At 45.0% G+C, this 23,089-nt stretch overlaps 3 protein-coding genes across 3 annotated transcripts in view; 2 read left to right on the top strand and 1 right to left on the bottom strand.

The window, feature by feature from the left end:
* The first annotated feature begins 3,125 nt into the window (after window positions 1-3,125).
* IPP (intracisternal A particle-promoted polypeptide) lies at window positions 3,126-10,763 on the top strand. Its single transcript, XM_065656495.1, has 8 exons — window positions 3,126-3,445; window positions 4,019-4,450; window positions 4,763-4,918; window positions 5,657-5,824; window positions 6,627-6,764; window positions 7,077-7,199; window positions 7,875-8,095; window positions 9,045-10,763. The coding sequence occupies exons 1-8, from the start codon at window positions 3,157-3,159 to the stop codon at window positions 9,267-9,269; spliced, it is 1,752 nt and encodes a 583-aa protein (XP_065512567.1). The 5' UTR covers window positions 3,126-3,156; the 3' UTR covers window positions 9,270-10,763.
* A 661-nt stretch (window positions 10,764-11,424) lies between these two features.
* On the bottom strand, window positions 11,425-14,932 carry TMEM69 (transmembrane protein 69). The gene is made up of 3 exons (XM_065656740.1): window positions 14,676-14,932; window positions 14,246-14,308; window positions 11,425-13,612 (listed from the first exon to the last, which is right to left on the bottom strand). Exons 2-3 carry the CDS (start codon window positions 14,288-14,290, stop codon window positions 12,884-12,886), a joined length of 774 nt encoding a protein of 257 aa, XP_065512812.1. The 5' UTR covers window positions 14,291-14,308; window positions 14,676-14,932; the 3' UTR covers window positions 11,425-12,883.
* Window positions 14,933-15,608: 676 nt separating this feature from the next.
* The window catches only part of GPBP1L1 (GC-rich promoter binding protein 1 like 1), a 32,721-nt gene continuing 25,240 nt past the window's right edge, over window positions 15,609-23,089 (top strand). The window contains exon 1 of the mRNA XM_065657350.1: window positions 15,609-15,697. The gene's annotated coding sequence lies outside the window, so the exon portion shown is untranslated. The remainder of the gene's footprint in view (window positions 15,698-23,089) is intronic.

Here is a 23,089-nt window from a genome sequence, read left to right as displayed (position 1 = left end):
CAGACTCATCATGCAGCATCACTGCTCCACAAAACTGCATCAAGAGACTGCTGACCTGCATCATTGCCTTGGGCATGCGATGGCATCCAGGGTAAATGGGACACCTGGGCAAATGTAGGCCTTAAGAGAGAGAAGGTGTCTTGGAAGTATGCAAGATGTAACTTAGTGCACTACAGATATTTCTAGTCCTCATGAACTCTTGGTGGCGCTGTACTCCTGTGATTTTGGCTTCCCTGGGAGAAGTTTAAATTCAAATCCTTATGAAACTTACAGAACTGGAGCAAAAACGCTTGTATCCTATGAAGGTTTTGTGACCTGGGCACCAAAACACAAAGCTCCTTTCCATTTTGGTGAGGCTGTCCAACACCTCTCATCTGATAGGTCAAGTGCATTAAAATACAAGTACAGTGGGTAATTGGTAGATAAAATGGCAACTGACGGTATCACTGAAAGATTATAGCAGATGCCTCAGCACAGTGGACAAAGTGCAGAGATGCACTGCAGTTTGGAACGGCAAGTGAAGATTTCATATCCGTTGAAACTGTTGGAAGAATTTGACCTGACACATTCTGCTTGACTTTCATGGAAACATCCCACAAGGTTCATCTTACCTACAAAGAGTCAAGGCCTGAGTTTCACACCTCTGCAAGAGAGGATTTTAGCACCCAAGCATGGTAAGGGTAATGCTTGAATACTAAATCAAAATGATCCCCAAAGCTACAAGTATAAAGGACAGGCATCTTGACTAGAAGCAGAAAAGCAAAACTGAACTTTTGAATCAATTGTTTTTCTTTTAGTTTCTTTGAGACTAAAAGCCCTCCATCTTTATGCAGTTCAGGAAAACAAACAAACAAAACACCTTAGATCCAACAAGTATCTTCCTGTAACAGAGGAGAACTACAACACCCATACACGCAACACCTTTTAGCCACCATTTTCATTGCATTTTCAGATGTATCATCCTGTAGGAACAGTACCATCTGCAGGACTTGAGAGAGGGAGTACAGGCACCTCACTCAGCACAGCAGAACATCTTCCAGGCATCTGGAAAGGTTTTCCTGAGAAGCCTTCAGCCTAGGATATCTGAGTAGCCACAGGAGTCTGTGGGATAACACAAGGAGGACTGCAATGCTTCGTGGTGCTCTGGCACAGCACAGAGGTTTTTCAAGAGAAAGCCCAAATAACTTGTTTGTGAGATTCTTCTCACTGCGGGGTTTCAGTAGTGTGACGGTAGCGCTTTTGTGCAGGCATCAGCAGTGGGACATGTCGAGGAGTACAGGGCATGGCTTTTTTGTCACCTGTCCTATATATAGGTCAGCACTCAGCTGGCTTATTGGCAAATATGTTAGGAGCCTATTAAATTAAAATTGAAGACATTTTTAATTCTTTCACTGCAATGACTTGTCATTCTTGGTGCTAATTAATCAAAAGGCTCCTCATTACAATGCAATTTCACATTGTCAAACGTACTTTCAGACTTCTTCCTGATAATCTACAGCTTGTTTTGGGAGATGCACAATTGTGTATGGGAGCATTAGCTCCCCGTTCTACGGATTCCGTGTGGTTACAGAAGAAAACCGCTGAAGCAGTGCCCTCTTCTGGAGGCAGAACTATTCAACCACATGAATACAGTACAAGACACGCCTTCACGGCAAAATTAGCAGTCTCAGCAACGCTATTTTCTGTCTGTAAATTTGGCGCTATGGTGTGAAATCCTAGTACTGGCCAAGTGTCTAATAGCTGACATCAGCCAGCGACTGAGCCACTAGTATTTAGGAGTATTCTAAGCCTTTTACTCACAGGCCACTTCCGATGAATAAAATAGTGCAAGAGGGGTCTCTTTTACTGATTCATCAACGAAAGAAAAACCTCAATGCATTTATTAACCTAGCTTACAATTTACACCACGTTATATTAGAATGCATCCAACTGTGTGATCTATATTTTCTGTAAGTATTTTTTTAAGACCAGCTTGAAAGGTAATTTTACCACTGTACTGTCACAAATGTAATGCTGATGGAGAAACCAACAGTCCCCAGAGAGTATCATGATTCAGATTCCTTCTAGAAACACATTTAGAAGTTATTACAACAAAACACAGAATCATGAGAAAAGCCTGAGGGGCCATGACCATTGTAACTGTAGGCAGACGTTTTTCTTTCCCAGTCTCACAGTAAATAGATACGGAACGGTTCCAACAACCTCTCTGACCGCTTTTTGCTTTGGCTGCATGTCACGTTGCTGGACGGGCTGTGGAAAACTCAGGAGGGACGCTTTTCTCTCAGAATCAGCGCCAGCTCGGCCAGACCCTGTGATGGTGTGCGTGTAGCTCAGTACGCAATGCTCATCCCTCGGTCAGCGCTCAGGCACGCAGTGACTCACTGAGTTACACAAAGACAGAAGCGTGCTCTGCCTCAGCATCACACTGACCCGCGGGGCACTGAGCTGAAACACCCGCGCTGGAAGGAGGAGGAGGAAGGTCCAGACATGGCAGGACCCCCATGGAGAAGGGGATGTGTGGCTGGCGCTGGTGCCACAGCCTCACCTCCCAGCTGCGGGGTTCTCCCAGGCAGACAGCAGCTGTGCTCTCTCCCCAGCACTGCCATGACTCTCTCTCACAAGGACAGATGAAGGTGGCCAGGAACTCAGTTTGCAAAAGGACACCCTGAAGGGAACATGACCGAGGGACAGAGATTGTGAAGATGGTGAACAAGGTGACGGCACATCTGCCATTCACCAGTCATCTCGGCACCAGGCGCCGTGAGTGAACCTCACAGGGGACCAGCTTTAACCACAGACAAGAAATCTCCTCACAGAGCAGGCACTGAGCTCACGGTGCCGCGGCCAGAGGTACCTGTGGGGTGAACGGCCTCCACAGGGCCAGTGACCCCGCAAGCACATAGACAAAGGATCAGATAGACGTACCACAACCAGGCCAGGTCCACCTCTTACCCCCGCTGAGGGAGCGGGGCACCGAGCACACAGGACACCTCAGCAAACCCTCTTTCGCGAAAACCGCCTCACCGCGCGCGCCCGCCCGCTGCCGGCCCGACACCTCCGCGCATGCGCCACGGGCGGGCACCGCCGGGCGCCGCTGCGCATGCGCATGCGCTGCCCCGGGGCCGGGGGAAGCGGGCGGGCGGTTCGGGGGTGGCCATGGCGTGTGCGGCGGCGGCCAAGGGCGGTGGGAGCTCTTTCTCCGACCGCCACGCCCGCCTCCTCCTGGCCCAGATCAACCGGCTGCGGGCCGGGCAGAGCTTCTGCGATGTGCGGCTGGAGGTGGGCCCGGAGGCGTTCGCCGTGCACCGCCTGGTGCTGGCGGCCAGCAGCCCCTACTTCGCGGCGCTGTTCGCGGGCGGCATGAAGGAGTCCGGCCGGGACGTGGTGCGGATCGCGGGGGTCGAGGCGGACACCTTCCACACGCTCCTCGACTTCATCTACACAGGTAACGGGGGGCGGCGGGGCCGCTTGCCCGGCGGGGGGCGGTTGTCCGACGGGCGCAGCCTCGAGCGGGTCCCCGCCGCCGTGTCCCCGTGAAACGAAGAAATAAACTTAACAGCAGAGTCAATTGTACTGTTAAGCAGCGTTCCTTACTGACAGCGCTCGGGAGCTCTGGGGATCATCCTCCAGAGGTGCTCCAAAGACTGGGTGCTCTTGCGTTGCTTATGTTCACATAGTTATTGCATATGCATTACGATTTTTGAAAATTTTGACATACAATACATCTATACTAAGAAACAATTGGTGATGTTAGTTATAATTGTTTAGTTTCTTACTTACAATGCATCTATTAATTATTAGTTAAATATAAACTAAGCACTCTGCTTCTAAACCATGCATTGCGCGATCTTCTGTCTCCCTCTTCTCATGCAGAAGGATCTAAAACTTGAAAAATATCCCCTCGTTTTGCAGGTGGTCAGAAAGCATTGATCAAGTGAATTGGTTAATGATGGGTACGTCTTTTGTAACTTCATCACAGTATACATGAACTTAGCAGCTTCTCTTCACCTTCCCGCAGGGGTGCTGAGCATCGGCGAGCACAACGTGCAGGAGCTGATCGTCGCGGCCGACATGCTGCAGCTCACCGAGGTGGTGGAGCTCTGCTGCGAGTTCCTCAAGGGCCAGATCGACCCACTGAACTGCATCGGCCTCTTCCAGTTCTCCGAGCAGATCGCCTGTCATGACCTGATGGAGTTCACGGAGAGCTACATCCACGGGCACTTTCTGGAGGTGCAGGGCGGGGAGGAGTTCCTGGCGCTGACCAAGGAGCAGCTGGTCAAGATCCTGCGAAGCGAGGACCTCAGCATTGAGGACGAGTACCAGGTTTTCATAGCGGCCATGCAGTGGATTTTGAAGGATGTGGGGAAAAGAAAGAAATATGTCGTGGAAGTACTGGAGCCTGTTCGATTCCCTCTGCTACCAGCACAAAGGTTATTAAAATACATAGAAAGTAAGTGAAAGATGGAGAGAAGGAATATTAGATATTTGCATTTGAGCAGACCGTGTGTTGTTCAGAGTTACTGGACTTTGATGGACTTTTTTAGATTGATAGCATGATGTGTGAAAACATTTATAGCAAACAAGTTTTGTTTCTTAACAAATACAGCTTACTATAAAAACATGCCTTTGAAAAGCTTCATAAAGGAAGGCAATCTTGATTTGTCTGCTGCTTTTGGAGAAGCTACTAACTTTTCTACAACCGTGTTACTTCTTGTCTGTAATTTTTCACAGGCTCTTTTTTATTCTGCTTTATTTCCTCAAGGTATTCCAGATTTCAGCCTTCGGGTGGCCCTGCAAACTCTGTTGAAAGAATATTGTGAAGTCTGTAAATCTCCCAAAGAGAACAAGGTCAGCAGTTTTCTGCAAGCTTCTAAAGGTCGTCCCCGGAGGAAAGCCAGGAAGTACCTTTATGCAGTAGGTTAGAATGTGGCTGTTTGAACCTTGTAAAACAATTGATGAAGTAGTATCTCATGTTACAGTACTGAAGGAGGCACCGGAATTTTTTTTAAATCAAAAAATGTGGCAAAATGTTTCATCTGGCTGAGTTAGCACGCTAGCTGCTTTCTGCTTAGAATTGCACAGAAGTCCAGCATTCACATTTCTTGTCATTATGACATGGCATTCAAAGTCTAGAGTTGCCTTTTAGAAGTTATTTGCCTTGGGTGCAAAGCTGCAGATCAGCAGAGGGTTTGCCTGGGGTTCACTACTTGAGTGGTGTCTGCAAATTCACTGTACTCCTTGTTCTCCTGAATGTTGAAGTTTTCTCTGTCCAGGATTCTTTGGTTCATGTGATGGGATCCTTGAAATTGCAAGTTTCCAGCAACTGGAAGGGAATCCTCTTGTTTCACCCTGTGGGAAGTAACACTGACATAAGATAGCGAAGGCTGTTGGCTGATCTCTGCGTTTTAACAAGAACGCAAATGGTAATATTTATAGCGTTGTGGTGAGGTGGTCAGCTCAGGTACAAGTTACATGACCCTTAAGGCAACTGTTCTTCCTTGCGTGCTGGAGAAACAATGCTACTTGGAAAAGTCCAGTTCCTACTAAAAGTGACTAATGGCTGTTACTTTAATTTTTTTTCGATGGTTTAGATGTAGGAGCATGGGGATGAGCAGGAAGCTCTTACTCAGCCATGATCTTTCTACTTACTTTCTAGGTGGGTACACCCGACTGCAAGGAGGACGCTGGAGTGACAGTAGAGCCCTCAGCTGCGTGGAGCGATTTGACACCTTCAGCCACTACTGGACCACAGTGTCCTCTCTCCACCAGGCCCGGAGCGGGCTGGGTGTGGCTGTGGTGGGGGGAATGGTCTATGCCATTGGAGGTAACAGCTGAAACATGCTTGCTTTCTTACATGGGTACTCACGGATAGAGATTTTGTAAATTTTTCTTCCTGTTAGTGATTTGAAGGAACTCAACAGTAGATAAGACAACTTTTAGATATAATAACAATAGAATTAGAGTTCCTTGGTTCTGTACCATCAGTGCTCTGTGAATGCCCATTTGAATGCCTATACTGGCCATTTTTACTAAGCTTCTCTCCCTTCATGGCATAGCAGCACATAGGTAAGCATATGGGCATGTGCAGATGTACTAAGAGGTGTTGGGTGTTCTGAGGACTTTGTGTACCACCACTAATAGCATTTCTTTTCTCACTTGTAGCCTAGCAGAAGCCCATGGCATAAAAGGCAGTAGTACAGGACAGGCCACTTGTGGTCTTCCTACTAGTAAGGCTTGTTATGTGTGTTTGCACAAGGATGTGATGAGTAGCTCTACCAGCGCATCATTAAAGAATACATATGTGTACTGTTTTTGTCACTGCAGAATACGTTCTTTAGTTTTGAAACCCTGTCAGTTGTTCTGCAGAATAAAAAGTGTGTAGCAGTGTGTCCTTCAGCCCTCTGATGTTTTCAATAATGTTTCAGGGAACTGGTGATGGAAGCTGTTGCTAGTGGTGCTTCAGTTCTGGGTATAAACAAAGCTTTTGCTACTTCGGCTGTTTGGCTAGCTGGAAGAAAGATCTTGTATTCAAATGTTGTCTGTCCTGGAAGTCACTGAAGAATGCTTCTATATCTGCAGTGCAAAACATTGTGTTTTCCCTGTCTGTTCTTGCTCTTATTACACAGGTGAGAAGGACTCGATGATTTTTGACTGTACTGAATGTTATGATCCTGTTACTAAGCAGTGGACCACTGTGGCTTCCATGAACCATCCCCGTTGTGGACTGGGAGTGTGCACGTGCTATGGTGCTATCTATGCTTTGGGTAAGTTTTGGGTTTTTTCTAGATGAAGTTAATTTATAAGGTGTAAATGTATTGAACTTGTAAATTGATTTGATCTTAAATATTACATCTTGAGGTTGCAGATGTAAGTTTTGAAAACAGCTGTTTATGTGAGCATTAGTATCCAAATCTTTGTGAATTAGTTATTGTTCGGTTATAACTTATGTCCATTGTAGATTTCTTGCTGGTTTCAGAATTAGTCTGTCTTCAAACAGCGTACCCTATATCTAAAAACACAGCTAACACACAGCTTCATGCCATTAAATTCTATCCTGTGTTCACTGTTATTTGCAGGAGGTTGGGTTGGAGCAGAGATTGGCAACACAATTGAAAGATTTGATCCTGAAGAAAATAGTTGGGATGTGGTGGGAAGCATGGCTGTGCCCCGTTACTACTTTGGGTGTTGTGAAATGCAAGGTGAGTGGTGTTAAGTTTGTATCCATAAACAATTCTAAGACTCTGAATTTTGAAGCTTTATGTTTCGGTCATGGATTGTTACCTTCGTCTTGTACTGTGCTGTCAGTTGCGTGTGCTTGTGTCTCTCTTATTTGTTCTTCTAGTACCATATTTTTAATTCTGCAGAACTCAAAGACTATAAAATTATGTCTTCTGCCTTTTATCTCACAAAAGCAGTTTTTATGTGGCTTCCAGTATGGTTATCCAGCTGGTCTTCTAACAGCTAATTGTCTTTCCTGATATTGCGTTTATTTACTTTCCATATTTGGGTTTGTGTGCATTTCGTTGTGACAATCTGAAGAGTTGCCCCAGGTTATTTTAAAACAGATGTGTCTAAAGACTTGATCTATAAATGTGCTTATTAAGAACTTGATCCAGGCCTGGTCAGCACTGCAGCTTTCTGAACTCTCCCCCCTGCACTTGATTCATTATTGCTTTCATCAGAGCTTCTAGTGCTTAAGCCTCAAGTTACTCATTTGAAAGCTTTATGTATGCCACTAGTGGACAAATGGAGGATTTTTAGCTGGCATTCATAAGCCTTAATGTCAGGCTAAAACTTGTAATATGACAAACATTTTCTGTCTTTCAAACCTTTGTATTATGAAACCTAATAGAGGAGAAACTCTGTTTCTACAGGTTTGATTTATGTTGTTGGTGGTATCAGCAGTGAAGGAGTAGAGCTACGCTCCGTTGAAGTCTATGACCCAATATCTAAACGCTGGTCTGAGCTTGCTCCAATGGGCACTGGAAGAGCGTACCTTGGTGTAGCTGCTCTCAACGATTGTATCTACGCTGTGGGAGGCTGGAATGAATCTCAGGATGCACTTGCTACTGTAGAAAGATACTCCTTTGAAGAGGTATGACAGAGTCCCTTCCTTTCATAAATGTGGAGTGCATCAACTTTGTAAAAGAGGCTATAGAGGTAGCCTGCTTCCTTTCTTTAAAAAGAAAAAAGTTGGAAATTCTGTTTCCTTTTCACTGCTATCTGGTGATCTGAGTGAAACAAAACTTTGGTGATCTCAGAGTCTGTCTGTCCTAACCAGTCTGTAGAATTTTGCTATCTGACTTAGCGGAGCGTTTACAAAGATTGCATGCATGCTTTGGGGAAACAGAAAGCTAACCAATACTCATGATACATAGATATGCTGTAGTTTGGTAAATACCTGTTAGAGTTAAGGTGGGAGGTAGATTACCCCTCTTCGATAGAATGGTCAATAATCTGACTAGGAAGAACTCCCTGGAAAAGTAAGAGTTGCCCTTTGTTGCAAAAGGTGAGGATCTTCCTTTTGTATCAAAATGTAGTGGTGTTTCAGTGTGACTAGAAAAGTCACTTGGAACACTTAAGCTTTTGAATAAGAAATTATTCCTTAATATTATTGCTCATGTTTCTGTGACACTCTTTGGAACAGTAGCTAGTGTTAAAAGCAGAACATCATCCAGTGTGCTATTTTGTCTTGCTTTTGGAATCTAATCTAGTTTTCCTTATTTCCCAGCTCAGACTATGTACCATCGTCTGTTTTGGAGACAGACTGCATCTTGCAGTGACTGAAGGAGGGGAGGGTTGTTGTGTACAGACAGTGTGTGGTCTGCTCTTTAGTGACTAGTGTGATTTCAACCGCTTGTGCAAGTGTTGTCATTCCAGTCTTGATAATCTTCATGATACTGTAAGCATATCATATTTAAGCTTAGGAAGTGTATGCATAGTGTTCTTCATATATGTCTCAGTCTTTAAGCTTTAAAAGTTACTTCTATCAGAATTGTGGCTTGCCCTAAAATTACTTGTTGACTCTTTCACCTTCTCATTAGGAAAAGTGGGTTGAAGTTGCATCGATGAAGATACCAAGAGCTGGTGTCTGTGTTGTGGCTGTGAATGGATTTCTTTATGCCTCAGGAGGCCGAGCTCCTAGTCATGATTTTGCTGCTCCAGTAACCTCTGACTCTGTTGAAGTTTATAACCCGCATGTGGACAGTTGGACTGAAATTGCCAACATGATCACCAGTCGCTGCGAAGGAGGTGTAGCTGTGCTGTAAAACGCAAAGAAGAAAACTCATTCAAGGAATGAGTAAATCTGTCTCCTCAGATTTCCAGTTTCACTGGCCAGAAACCTCTTCTAACACAGGAGTTTCAGTAGACGCAGTGGAGAATTAGATCAGAGAGCTTTGCCTGAGCAGAAGGAAATATTAAAACTTTTGCCCTTCAAACTAAATTGGCTTATCCAGTGTCTGTCTCAGGAAGTATTCTGTTAAGAGTAGGAATGCCTCTTATGACTGGATTAAGGTCACTGAAATAAATGGTGAATTTGCCTTGTAAAAATCTGAAGAAATCATTCCAGCACATCAGAGACATTAGTCAGGTTGTTAACTCTGTAAGGTGCACCAAAGCCAGCACCTTCAACTGGCCTGACTGTCTGGAAGGAGGTTACTATAGACAGCTGGCAGTTACCTGTAGATAAGAGCAAATGGGCTGCTTGGTTGGCATTACTTGTATTTTTCTGGTGAAAAGGAAGAGAAGATGACAGACGGGGGAGACTTGGTACCTCTGCTTATGACGTTGATGCATTTGAGCCTCTTTTCTGCTGCTGGACGTTAAATAATAATTAGACATTTACTTTCTGGCCACTCCACTAACTTGGATGGTGAGTGGCTGAGAATTTCCTGTTCTGGAAGATGATTCTCACGGTTCAGCACAGGCTTTTCTTCTTGGTGGTATCAGTGATGACAGTAGAACTCCTTTTTGTGTAAGCTCTGACGAATTTTAAATGGAAGTGCTGTTCATTGGATTAGCTGTTCTGTTTAGGACTGCTCTTAGTATAAAAATACAGGGAAAACATTTTGCCTTTTTGCCCCCCATAGTTAATTGTGTTTTTACCCTGTGTGAGACATGCTGAGACTTGGCATTGGCTACTCTACAAGGTACACACGTTCATCTTTGCTACATCTTGTATCCTGCCTCTTCCAAATTTGAATGGACGAAGCTTTTTGTGAGAGAACTATCTCCATTGAGCATTTAAGTGATGCTATTCGTGTGTTTTGTCTTACAGAGTTTGTATTTAGCTTGGATACGTTAGATACTACCAGGAGTTATTTCTAGATTCAGTTAATGTACTTGAAGTTGCTTTTTGCACAATATGATTGCATTTTCTGCACAGCTGTGGATGATTTGGATGGAGTCTGAAATAAGGCTGCTCGAACTTTGATCGACAGTGTTATTCGAGAACACAAAACCACAACTGGAATGTCACGAAACAGGAAGCCTGCACTGTGTAGACAAAGGAGCATTCATGCTGTCTAGGTCAGTATCCCTTGTGTAAAAATAAAAAATTAATACATGGATAAAATCCTCGAAGGTGAGTGTTGAAGGTACCTTAAGATTCTGGGTTTTACATTCTAACATTGCATTGGGAGATTGCCAGGCTGAAACATGCTAGACAATGCAGCATTTGTTTCTCTAAGTGTTCTATAATTTTGTGTGCTTTTACTTCAAAAGGATTTCTTATGTGTGTGAATTAATGTTTATTTTGCCTTTTTTTCCCCAAATTTAAGCTTGTTTTAAACATTTTTTCATAATAAAATGCATTTTCAGAACTGACTGTGGAATGCTCTTGAATAGGGTACTTTCCTATCACAATGAGTTGTATCACCGCCACTTTCATTTAGAGGGGTTTTCGTTGGTTGGTTGGGTTTTTTTACTGGAAATTGTATTTCTCAGTAGGACATTAGGAAAAGATTGGTTATAAATGTTGACTATTTGAAAGATGCAAGTAACATTTTTCTGTAGTAAAATACTCATGTATTTCTTTTCTCAGTGTAAAATCACTCAGACTTCTTGGAAGTCAGGCTGCCCTGCCAGCTCTGTGCAACCCACTCTGAGATCAAATGATAGGTAATATTTCTTAGGCTTTCTTCATTTCAGGATCCCTCATGCATCATTTGAGAAAGAATACATTAGCTCTGTTTTACTAGTTTGGGAACTATGAGTTCACTTCTGATCACCACCCCTAAACTTTCTGGTTTAGTGGAGCTGGAGGGAGTCTGCTGCTGTATGAAGTTACCTTCTCCAGTTTTTGTAGACGCTTCTGTCATCTCTTTCCCTGAATCAAGCCAAAGGCAGTACTATTCTCTGGACCCATCTTAAAAAATGCCACATCCAAGTATGAAAAAGAACTGGTTTAATTCACAAACTCAATTTTAGTTCCTTTATATTCAGAGAGCACTGAAATATATCGCTGGTTTGGAGGTATGATGCTGTTAATGTGTAAAGGTTAACAGGTTACAGAAGTTAGAGGCTCATGTACATAGCATTCTTTCAGCAACACCATATGAGAAGATGGCTCTATCTTCAGGATAAGCAGGTTTTCTGAATGTCTGTTCTTTGCAGAATGAACAGGTAACAAATTTTAAGTGACAGTATGTGCTTTATTCTGTATAGAACAACAATGAAGAATAGTGCTTTGAGAGAACTATGAGGATCATCTAAATTGGTTCTAAGATCATGCGTGGATGTCACTTTTCAGCTCGCTTCTTGTGTTTTCTACTGTACTTAAAGAATACTTGAGATTAAAAGCCCACAATGAATATGTCCACATACAGTTTCATAGGTTTCTTGAGACAGCTGAGGCTAGAAAAGAAAATCTTTGTGACTTAGGCTGCATCTTCTTCCCCTTGGGAAGACTTCAGTACAAAGACCATATGCTCTTGCACTGTTTTCAGTAATTGGCCCATCATGGAGGGTTTGCAGCTACACATCCATTTGTACCTGTCTCAAGTGCTCAAATGAAATGAGCTTTGAGGAAGGAGGAGACACAAATTACCTTCAATCCCTCAGTGCCAACAATTGAGCCCTTGTGTCATATTATCAGTTGATAATGTTTTAATTTTGGAGTATGAGGATGTGTTGCATGCAGCTTCCTTGGCCAGGCAGCCCTGAGTCCAAACAAAACCTAGGAGCAGATGGCCCAGGTATTTTTCTTTTTTTAATTAAGTCTGAGTAGGAAGCTGATGTTCATGGTGCCTTGTCAAGGATACAAAGCTTTTCCTACTCCATCACAGCAGCTGGATGGCATCTTTTAGCTGAGTGCTGACCTTAGCTTGCCACTGCAAACAAACCTTGCCTATCCTTTCTTACCTGACACACAGCAGTGTCATTACTTTCTCGGTTGAAATAAGACAGAGAAGAGTTTTGTCCCACAACACAGGAATTGAACACATATGTATGTATTTTCACATAATTCCCTGCTGCTTCTTTAACCTAGAAGAACTGCTTTCACCTTCTTACTCTGACTACACAGTTGTTCTCTCCACCACAGAACATTATCATGCATCATAGTTAAATCAGGTACTTTAATAATTCAGCATAGAGCAATTCATACCCATGTCATCTGAATCTCCACTTCAAATTCATGACACTTGACATCTCATTCAAGAGTGATGCTTTATTCTACTGATAAGGACAGACTTGTGCCTGCCTTGACAGTCATTGCTATTTACAATCCTTCCCTCCTAAACTAGCTAAATAGTTTGCTTTGAGAATAAGCACCTTGATCACTGCTATCTTATGACTTACAAGCACAAGTGAATCTTTATTTCCTCTGGAACTCAGTACAAATATCTTATTGGCGTATAAACAGCTTTTTGCTGTTGATTTACTATTTTGTGTTCTGCCATTTATGTTTGCTGTTACTTAGCTGCTCCTCTGAAATAGTCTTCAATGCTGCAGTAGCTAATAGTGATAACACCATCACCACCGTTCCCACCACCCTCAGTACTTTAAACCACCTAGGATAAGGAGGAAGAAGGGCAACGTCATAATGTAGTGTTATCCCTAAGGTCAGCACTAGCATTACTGCACTGTGAGTGACATCTTTAAAAAGTAAAGCTTGCCAGGCAAGTAGAAGAGGAACTGTACTGTTAGCCAGGTTCAGCCAGTCTGGCTTGGATGGGCTGTTCTCTGGGAGAGCAAACCCCCACCTCATTCCTCCAAGGAAAGAGACTGTCACAGCACCATACATAACCTGAGCGAACGCCGCCTCTGGGTAGTAGGTCCCTTGGATGGCCATTGCCAGTGGCACAGAAACAAACGGAATTAGCCCTGCGAGGCTTAAGTAAAGGGCTGGCTTTGGAGAATCCTTTAGTGATTCCACACTTCGTTCCAATACGCCCGGCTCTTTGGTCTCAGATTCCTTGGGGGTTTTCTTCTTGAAGAAAGGGGGAGAGGTGTGAAAAGCCTGGAGCTTGGTTGCATATACTGATGCTGGGTTGAGGCTTGGAGATCTTGAGAAAAGACACACATCTGTCTGCAGACGAAAGCTGAGAGAACAGCAAGTTGTCTTATTCTTTCCGTACAGTAGTAGTCTGGGACCTGGTAACTTCTGGACCTGCAGTTATAAAACTTGTTCTGAACACCATACAATGTAGGCTTACAGTTCTAGTTACCTGAACTACCTATGAAATACTGTACCAAGTAGTTTTCCAGGTCAGGTCACATCACAGCTGCCCTTCCTCTTAATTTTCAGGTGACTTTAGCTTAACTGATTAAGCTAACTGCTTGCTGATGAAGAGCAACTAGGCTCTTCATTGCAAACAAGCAAACCTTAGTCACTACAAAAGGCTTGTATATTCTCCTTCCACCCATGCATGCATTTTTCAGGCATTTTTAAGTTAAGGTATATCAATCCTTTTCAGAGTAGAGTATGAAATGTTTTCAGAAGTAGGACAAGGTCACCCCAGGAACTAGCTACTACCTGCTCACCACTCTAAAAACAACAAAAACAAAAAATAAACACAACAAACAAGAAAAAATTCCTTTAGACACTAAAAGTTGATCATATAAAGAAATATTGTAGCTTTGGCTAAAAGCTGCTGTAAGTAATAAGAATTATTTCAGAAAAGCTGTCTGATAAACACGTGGCTACTGTAACGTGTAAGTCACTTTTTCTTCAATACTCCAGTTATACCTGTTGCACTATTACTTTCAGAGAAAAACAGCAAAGAAGGCTTCAGAAACTTACTTTGAAAGATGTGTGGAAACAGCATCGTTGTAGGAAAGGAAACATGTTTCCTTTATCGAGACCCTGAAACAGAGAAATTCAGAAGGTTTGAAACTGATAAACAACTGGAGCTGTGTATTTTAAGAGAGATCTGTACTCAATCCTTACGTGCCTACTACGGGATATCTTTTTCAGGGAGCTCTATGAACCCAAGTTCTGAAGTTGTAATAACTGTTACAAAAACGATTTCTAGTTAAAGAACCGAGCATCAGGAAGCAGGCGCTGTTCTGCCGGTCCGGATCAGCTCCTTTTCCCGGATGAAGGGCTGCCCGCAGCTGATACACCATCAGCTCCTCGCATGGGGAAAACCCGACCCTTCTCCACTGAGCAGCGGAAACTCCATCGCACCCCCAGCTGCAGGTAAGTGACCCGCAGGGGGGACAAAACTCACCTGGAAAGGGAAGCGGCCGGCGGGCTTGTCTCCTCGGTTCCCGGTCCTGCTGCTCTGGGGAAGGCGGGCGACTCCGCGCACCGAGAGCCGCGGCGCGGGCGGGAAGCGGCGAGGAGAAGCTGCGTGTCCGGGAGGGACGCAGGTCCCACGGGGCCGGGGCGGTCACCTCGGGCTGGCACGGAGGAGCCGCGCTGCGCCCGCCGCCAGGCCCGACCGCGGCGCTGCCCGCCGGCTCCTGCCGCCCCAGCCCGCCGCCTCCCGGCTGGCGCGGCTTCCGGTGTCCCGGGAAGCGCTCGGCGGGGCCCTGAGCGGTGCAAGTCCGGGCGGGAACAGGCGCGGCCAGTCTCGTTCCGCTGGGCGGGGGAAGTGTCCAGGTGTGCGGGTCACCCGCAAGAGCCGCACGTCCCGCTCCCCGGCGTGCTTGAGACCGCGGAGAGCAGAGCCGAGAAGGCACGCTCGCTTCCCTGCCGCCGCGGCAGCCTCACTCGCTTCCAGCCGGAAGGCTCCGGTCGGGTTGGCGGAGCGCCGACAAGAGCCGCTGCTGCCCCCAGGGCTGCCGTGCAGGGTGCGGGAGTCACTCCCGTTTTCCAGGTTCCGGGGTCTCCGCAGCAGGCGAGCCTCGCTCAGGTGGCAAGCGGCAGCGGACTACAAATCCCAGCGTGCCCCGCGGCGCGGTGCCCGGCCGATCCGCGTGGCGGCAGGGCGCACAGCCTTCTGGGATGCGTAGTCTCCAGTGGCTCCCGACAGGCGACGAGGGAGGTCCGTGCTACCGCTCTGATTGGAGGGGCTGCGGGGGGCGCGCGCGCGGCTCTCTCCCGGGTCCGGGGCGGGAGCGGGGATCGATCCGCGTGGCCGCAGGGGGGGCGAGAGGGGGCGTGTCCCTTCCGCCTCTGTGGCCCCGCCCCGCGCGCCCGCAGGCCCCGCCCCCTCCGGCCCCCGGCCGGGCAGGGCCGGGCAGCCATTTTGGGCAGAGCTTTGTTATGGTTCTGGGGCCGCAGGAGGCAGCGAGAGGGGCCTGGCCGGTGAGTGCGGCTCCCACCCCCCTCCTCCCGGCGTCTCGCCGCATCTTCCCGCGCGGCCCCGTCGTCCACCGCTTCGGGACTCGGGCCGCTTTCCCCTGCTGGCTCTGCGGCCTCGGAGCGGCCCGGGATCGGCCTCCCGCCAGGCCGGGACCCCGCTGGCGGCGGCGGCGGGGGGTGGTGCGGCCACCGGGGGGGTCCCCTCCGCCCTCGGCCCCGCCGCGCGCCCACCCCCGTCCCTCCGCCCCCGCGGGGAACCCGCTCCCGAAGGCGGCAGCGAGGGGCTCCTTGCGGGCAGGGCCGCCGGGCCGGGGGAGGGCGGTTGGGGCCGAGGCGCCTCGTTTATTGTTTCCTGCTTCGCCGGGAAGTTCCCAGCGCCTGACGCTGCCCGGGCGCTGCCGCGGCCGCTCCGGCTCTCGCCCGGAGTTTTGCCGTGTCCTGTCATCGAGCGGGGCCGGTCGGGTGCGGGGCGGGGGGGGGGGAAGGAAGGACGGGCCGGAGCGCCGCGTTCCGCCGGGGTGAAGTCCCCGGGCGGGGGCGGGCGCGGGGCGGGCGGAGCGGCCGCGGCGACTCGGCCGCCGTCGGTTTTGCTGGCGAGCTGGAAACGAAACCGGGTGAGCCGCGCTGGGTCGGGCCGTCTCCCTTCGGCTCGGCGGGGGTTATGGCCGCTCTTTCCGGCAGCCCCGGCGGGAGGGGGCGGTCGGCGCCGCGCAGTGACACGTGTGCTCGGGCAGCCCGGCCTGTGCGGGCCCGGGGCAGATGGGGCCTGGGAACCTCGTCAGGTGCCGCTCGGTGCCTGCTCGCACACACGCAGCGCCTGGCGGGAGCGGGAGGCGGCTGGTTTTCCGTCGGGAAAGTTATTTCTCTGTGCCCGGTGTGTTTTCTGCCCCGTTGGCTTAAGGTCTTGGCGTGGTGTAACTTGAGCGGCTGTAGCTGGACTTGATCAGAGCAGCCGTGTTCACACCGAGCGTTTCAAAAGATGCGTTTAAGGCTTTGAGTTGAATTCAGTTTAGTAATGAGCCGTTCTGGAGTGATTTTAGAGCAGTTAGTTGGTGTCTGCGCAAGTTACGAGTTTTTAAACAGCTTTAGAGGAACAGTCACTATTTAAATCCCTGCAAGTAACACTAGAATCTTCTAAGAACATTGCGTAAAAATCTTTTTATATTAACATGACCAGGTAGGTCAGCTTTTCTTTCCCCACCCGCAAGGTCTGCGTGACACAAGTGTTAGTAATGTTGAAAATACTCTGAAACTTTGTGAGTGACTGAGTGAAGCATGGAAACAGCAAAGGGAGAGATGGAGATGAGAAAACAGCTGAGATAATTTAAGAGCCATCAAAGCTGAATTTACTGTGGAGTTGACATTGCTTCTATAAAAATGTTAGGTGTTTATGGAAAAAAACTTATGTTACTTCATGAATGAATATGGCTGGTGTTTCAGTGAAAGGTTCCCGGTGCTCATCCATTTGGAGACAGGTATTTCAAACTTCCAGTCTCTGACTCAGGAAGGAAACAAGTGTAGAGTAGTGGTAGGAAGAAATAAAATCACAAAGTTTAAGATGAGCAGTTTTTCTTTTTGCATTCTTTCTGTTTGTAGAGAAAAGTACCTTAAAAAGAACTTCTTGAAGTTGTGTATTTAGAACAGAAAAGCTTCAGGTGATACTTCTTTTTTTTTTTTTTCTTTCCTTTTTTCCTGTGTGGTGTGTTTTTTTTTTTTTTACAGCTCTTTGTAAGGAAGTGCAGCCTCTGCATTTTATATTCATCTGGTTTGTAGACTTAATCCTACATGACACAGAAGTTTCCATTGCAGATATCATACTAGGACTTGAAGCGAAAATATACAGGGAACAGATGGCATTTAAAAAAAAAATGAAGTCCTGTTTTTTCTGAGGATGTCTCAGAAATAAGAGGAGTAGAATGCAGATGTGACATAAACCAAGTGGAAGTGCACACATTCTGAATTGTTGGGAAAGATACTTTGAGAACATTTTGCAAAGTATGGTCCCCTTGTCTCACAGATGTGACTGCTTTGTACATGATTTTATGGCCTCTTGAAATTTTTGTTTTAAATTCTGTCACTGCAGAAAAATAATCTTCACTAGCATTTTCATGAAATTTAAGAACTCTTTCAAGAGCTGCAGGGTGCTTTAATACAGGAGAATACTGTGGTCGGATCTGTGAATTTCTTCAGGAGTGCGGGGTGTCAGATAATGTAGTTCTTGTCTTTACTAAGTGAATGACAATTATTTGCTTAAGAGTTAAAATTTGCTTCTTAAAATTTGATTTCAGTGTTACAAGATGTTTGAATTTAGTTGTGTGGCTGCTGAATTAACTTAGTTGTGAAGTGTACTTCAGGGTGTGCTTTATTCATTTATGTGAACGGATTGGAAAAGGGCTGGCTATGTTCAGTTGAGCTAAAACAAAGTGCCTGTCTTGACTGAAGCGCTGGCTGTTCTTGCATGGATACAGCTTTATCTAATGGCGTTGTTAAAAAAAAAAAAAAAAAAAAAACAACTGTGAGATGACTGTTGCTATAACTTATACAGGAAAAGGTCATAGTTACTGAATTCTGCAGCTGGTGATGTGGTGTGTATACCAGGAAGTTTGTTTGGGATTTTTAAGCTTTATGTTAATTTATTTGTAGAGACAGGAGCAGTTTAGATTACGTTCTGCTAACACAGCAGTGTAAGTAGACATTTTACTGTCACTTGTGTAGCGACCAGGATACCAACTAAATCGTTTGTAGTTTTCGTTTCAGTAAGAGTAATGGAGGTGCATGTTCTCCTGTCAGATTTGATGAAAAGCAGTGAAGTTGGCAGAAACATGGTCCTGCTTGGAATACTTCATAAATGCCAGGATGTTGTTTAACTTGTGTTCTGTAAGTTAATATGTTCATGTGAAAATGTGCCAAACTTTAATGAGTTACTGGATGGTCAGAAGATAAATTTACATTTTTGGGAGTGGATTTAGGTAGAGATTGATAGTGGCTAAGTATCCACTGGCCCATATATGTATCTGCAAACATTGTGCAGACCTAAAAACTCTAGGTGAGACGAGGCCATTAGCATGACAGTAAGTGAGGGGGAAGCATGTTGGTTAAATTAATCATACATATTAACGATCAGGCTGTATCACTCCAAACTGAAATTTCTAGATTAAAGTTTTCATAACTATTTCAGTTCCTACCTTCTCCAGTTGACCTTCAAAAGTGTCAGAATAAGAATTTTAACACTTTATGCTGCTTAGACCTTTCTGTAATTAAACATCAAAAACACTTTGCAAAGTGTTGGTGCATGCAGTTCCATAAAGTGACTAATCTGAAATAGCTGCGCTCCCAAGGTCTGGCTTAACAAAAATCCTTTGAACCAGTGCGTCCAAACATAACTGAGGTTTTCTGCAATAAATGGTGCTCAGAAACAAATATTTTGCAGTGTATGACCTTGTGCCTCAGGGACTGTTGCACACTAGAGAGTTCAGCAGGAGCTACTGAAGTTCTAGGATTTCTAGCAAAAATGCCAATGTCTTTTTTTCTTGTTTTTCTCCTTGAATCTTGTGATCCCTTCCAGTTCAGTGTGTTCACGGTCTTATCCTCCACCCTGGCAGGAGCATCATAGCTTCATGGTGTGATGTTTGAGGCTCTTAATAAGCAAAGGGGAGTGTGCGTGTATAATGTTGTCTAAATGCATGTCCTTGGTTTTAGGAATCCCCTTTTTCCAATACAGAAAGAAATGAAGAGTTTTTAATTAATTTCCCTTGGAGACGTTTTATTTTCAGCATCTTTCCTAGGTTCAGGTAAGATAGTGTCAGGGTGGATAGTGGTATGGCCAAGGACGACTGGCAGTGAGGATGGAGGTTTGGTGCGGCAGGCACTGCTTTCCTCCTATCTGTGTGACCCTCTGAGCATAGTTGCAACATACAGAGCATGTGGCAATGATTGTCATTCTCTTGGAATTTTGTCATCTTTAGTTTGTGATGAAAAGTTAACTTGTAAATAAAGGGCTGAGTCTACTGTGGAGGTATATGGTATTATTCTGGGCACAGAAATTATTGGTATTCACAAAGGTGCTGGTAAATATGTATGGTAAAGATTACAACAGGTCTCCAGCCTTTCAGCAGAAAGGAGTGTTTTGCCATTGTGTTCCAATGCGTCATCCATCATCAAGGGATTAATCAGGATTCACGTGAGGTAGTCTGAAAAGACCTTTGATGCTAATCTTAAAAAACTCAGCAGGGGAACTCTCTCACCCTGAAAATGTTGAATATGTTATGATCTTGACTGTTAGTTTGGGAAAACTTTCTTTCCTCTACTTTGAACTCTAGTTAAAGTAGAGAAACAGGTTAATAATGACTTTAATCTCTTTAGGTTGGCTTGGCCTTATGGAATATATCCTACAGCATTTAGGCAGCTGAGAGCCTGTGGGGTGGGAAAAGTTCCAGAATACTGAAAAGCATTGAGGAGCTCTTCCCTTCACAAAATCTAGAAAAAGGCAGGTCCTGGTTATGTTCAAGTGAAGAGTGTTCACATCAGGGTGTCCGTCCTGGGTCACATACTATTTGGTGTTTCACTTCTCTGTGTTGAAATGATGTTTGTGCTGAACACACAGATGATATGATCTTGACAAATTGAATCAACGGTCTGAAATCACTAGCATTGATTTCAGCCATTTTGGTATAGATGGGTTCAAATTACTGTGTTTAGGAATATTACCTTATGCAGACAAGTAACAGGCAGCAGTTCTGTGGGAGAGTGTCTAGGGGTTGTAGTGGTTCCTAAATTGTGAGTCAGCAGCATCACTGTCATGAAAATTCACTTGTCATACTGGAACATATAAAAGAGCATTGTAAAGAAGGTAATAAAGCAGTTTTTCCATTCTGCTGAGGAGCGAGTGGTAGGTCTGCAGCTGAAAGTATCTCATTCAGTTTGTGATACTATCATACTGTGGGAAAGTTATGGCTGGGTAACAAGATCTGTAAAGGAGATAATAAAGTCTGTAGAAGAGAGAACCCTTGAGTGAGAATTGGGAGGTGGGGGGTGTTGGATTGTTTAGAATGGTTTTATACAACTGTATTTCATCAGACATCAGCAGGTGATCTATAAAGCAGCTTAAAAAAAGTAACCTGCAGGTATAAGTGGGAGCCAGCTCTGAGATCCTGTCACTGCCTGCAGGCTGTCATGCTTGGTAGGTGGGTCACATCAGTTTTTTCATCATCAGTGCTTTGAACTTAAATGCTTGTAACTTCAACAGTAAAATTGGAGTGGTTGGGAGAGGGTTGTTTATTTTTTAAAAACATTACTATATTTGATCCTGGAATATGAGATATCCTTTTTCTGCTGCCAAACAGTGCTGGGATACAGGGTGGTCTATGGGACTTCCCCTCTGACTCCCCCAAAAATCCCCACCACCTGCTAAGGTTGCCTTTCAATCAGAGAATGCTGATGTACTGGTCTGGAGAAAAGATGTCTTAAAAGGCATTGGCATGTTGACTAATCTCTTTTTGCAATATCCATCATGAATAAAACAAGTAGTTATGGGTTGAAATTGCAGCAGAATATATTTAGGTCAGACATTAGGTGCAGGGACAGGCATAGAATAACCAAAACAGATTGTAGAGATACGCGGGAGAATGCTGGTATGCTAATCTCTTTTGATTTACAGCTCCCAATAAAATACTGCGATGGAGGTGTAGTGAATTTGTCTGCTGATAGCAAACTCTGTTTTCTGATGTTTTTTGAGACATCTTAGGATTAATTTTTGGACCTCTGCAGCCTGAAGATCACTGTACAAATGGGCATTGCTTAGTTTATTTTCAAAGACATCTGATGGGAGAGGATAGAGCTAAAGTCTTTTAAATTATGAACTGTGCAACCTCTGACTATTATTTTTTTCCCAGATGTTTTCCTAGTATTCCCTAGTTTATTGTAGAACACTAGGATAGAAGAATAACATTGTTTAACCCTTAGCCTGCACAGTGATCCTGTAGAATAACAGCACAATAATTCTCTGCAAGATTTAAAGATGAAGCTCAAACCAGCTGGACAACACCTTGTCCATAACTCCTTGCTTTGTTTTATCTCTTAAGAGTTTCACAGACTAAATCATAGAGAGAGCTCCAGCAGAACACTTTCAACATCTGAAAAAATGTATCTGCCAGCTCCAGCAAATCATCAGATCATAGGTTCAGGGATCACTTGTTCCTCTCTCTTTTTTTTCTTTTTTTCTCTTTCCCTGAAGCCAAGACCAAACAAATGGAATATTTATTATTTGTGCAATTTATGTGTGTAGGACTTGTTTTAAACTGAATTGTCTTCAGTGACTTTTCTGCATTGATGTTTGATAATACTTTCTTAGTTAGAGGAAGTGCTGAAAATTTTAAGCTAGTAGAATGAAAAACATAGCAGACAATGTAGAGTTTACAAACTGTAATGCAGGTGGTGTACACGTGCTGAAAAGTGCTGAGTGAGCATGTCTTTGTCGTGTCCTAGTCACAGACAAATAAATGTGGAGTTTCTTCATATTTTCCTGCTCTTGAGGTGAAATGGTTTGGAAATAACCTGAGTGGAGGGAGGGGCAGAGAGAACAGGGTTACTCCCCCAGTCTTGGCCTGTTGTCTTGGGCGGGAAGTACCTACCACTGGAAGGTGCCGCCCTTCCCAGTTTGTGGCACTTGCCTCCCAGGGCTGGGATCATGGTATCAAGGGGAAGAATTACTATAATATTGTTTAGGAGAGTAGTTTCTTATTTCTGAATCCCCTTCTGTGTTTAATTTGTTTACTCTCAGTTCCCTTTCGTTTTTACAAGTGACATGTCTTCTACTCTCTTATCCTTCATCTAGAGTGCAGATCTGTACTTCCCTGTACTTGATTTATGGTGTCTTTCGCCTTGACACAAATATTGCATAAATAGTCTGATTGCATTTGATGCTCTCTTCCAAAGGAAATATGTTTTCCTCAGCTCCAAACAGAATATATTTAAATATACTATAGTAGCAATAGTAACTCTGGTAAAATACCAGGTTGTAAAATACCCTTACTGGGAAACATCTATCCCATTTTTTTTAAGGTGCTGGAGAACTACTTCTGCTTAGACTCTGTCTACATCTCTGGAAGACAGGTAGGCAGGAGGTATGTAGGGCTAAGCCAGTAATTACATGTTTGCAATTCCTTCCTTATGATGGGGAACATTATCCTGGTGTGTGCTACTGAGCAAAAACAAGCTTGCTGGCTCTGGAGTCTCCTCAATGCACCTGATACTGTTGGCGCAGCAGTGATGTTGTGGTAGCCTCACTGGCCAAAACTTGGATCAGCTTGGGCTGTAAAGGCAGACATCCATCAATCAATCAATCATTCCTAAAGGTGACGTTTTTGCCAATGGTGTTTTCTTAATGAAGAATCTTTC

The sequence above is a fragment of the Caloenas nicobarica genome, chromosome Z (assembly GCF_036013445.1).
Source record: "Caloenas nicobarica isolate bCalNic1 chromosome Z, bCalNic1.hap1, whole genome shotgun sequence".
Taxonomy (NCBI): Eukaryota; Metazoa; Chordata; class Aves; order Columbiformes; family Columbidae; genus Caloenas; species Caloenas nicobarica.
Note: the sequence above shows the minus strand (reverse complement) of the source record. Positions and strands in the feature narration are given on the sequence as shown.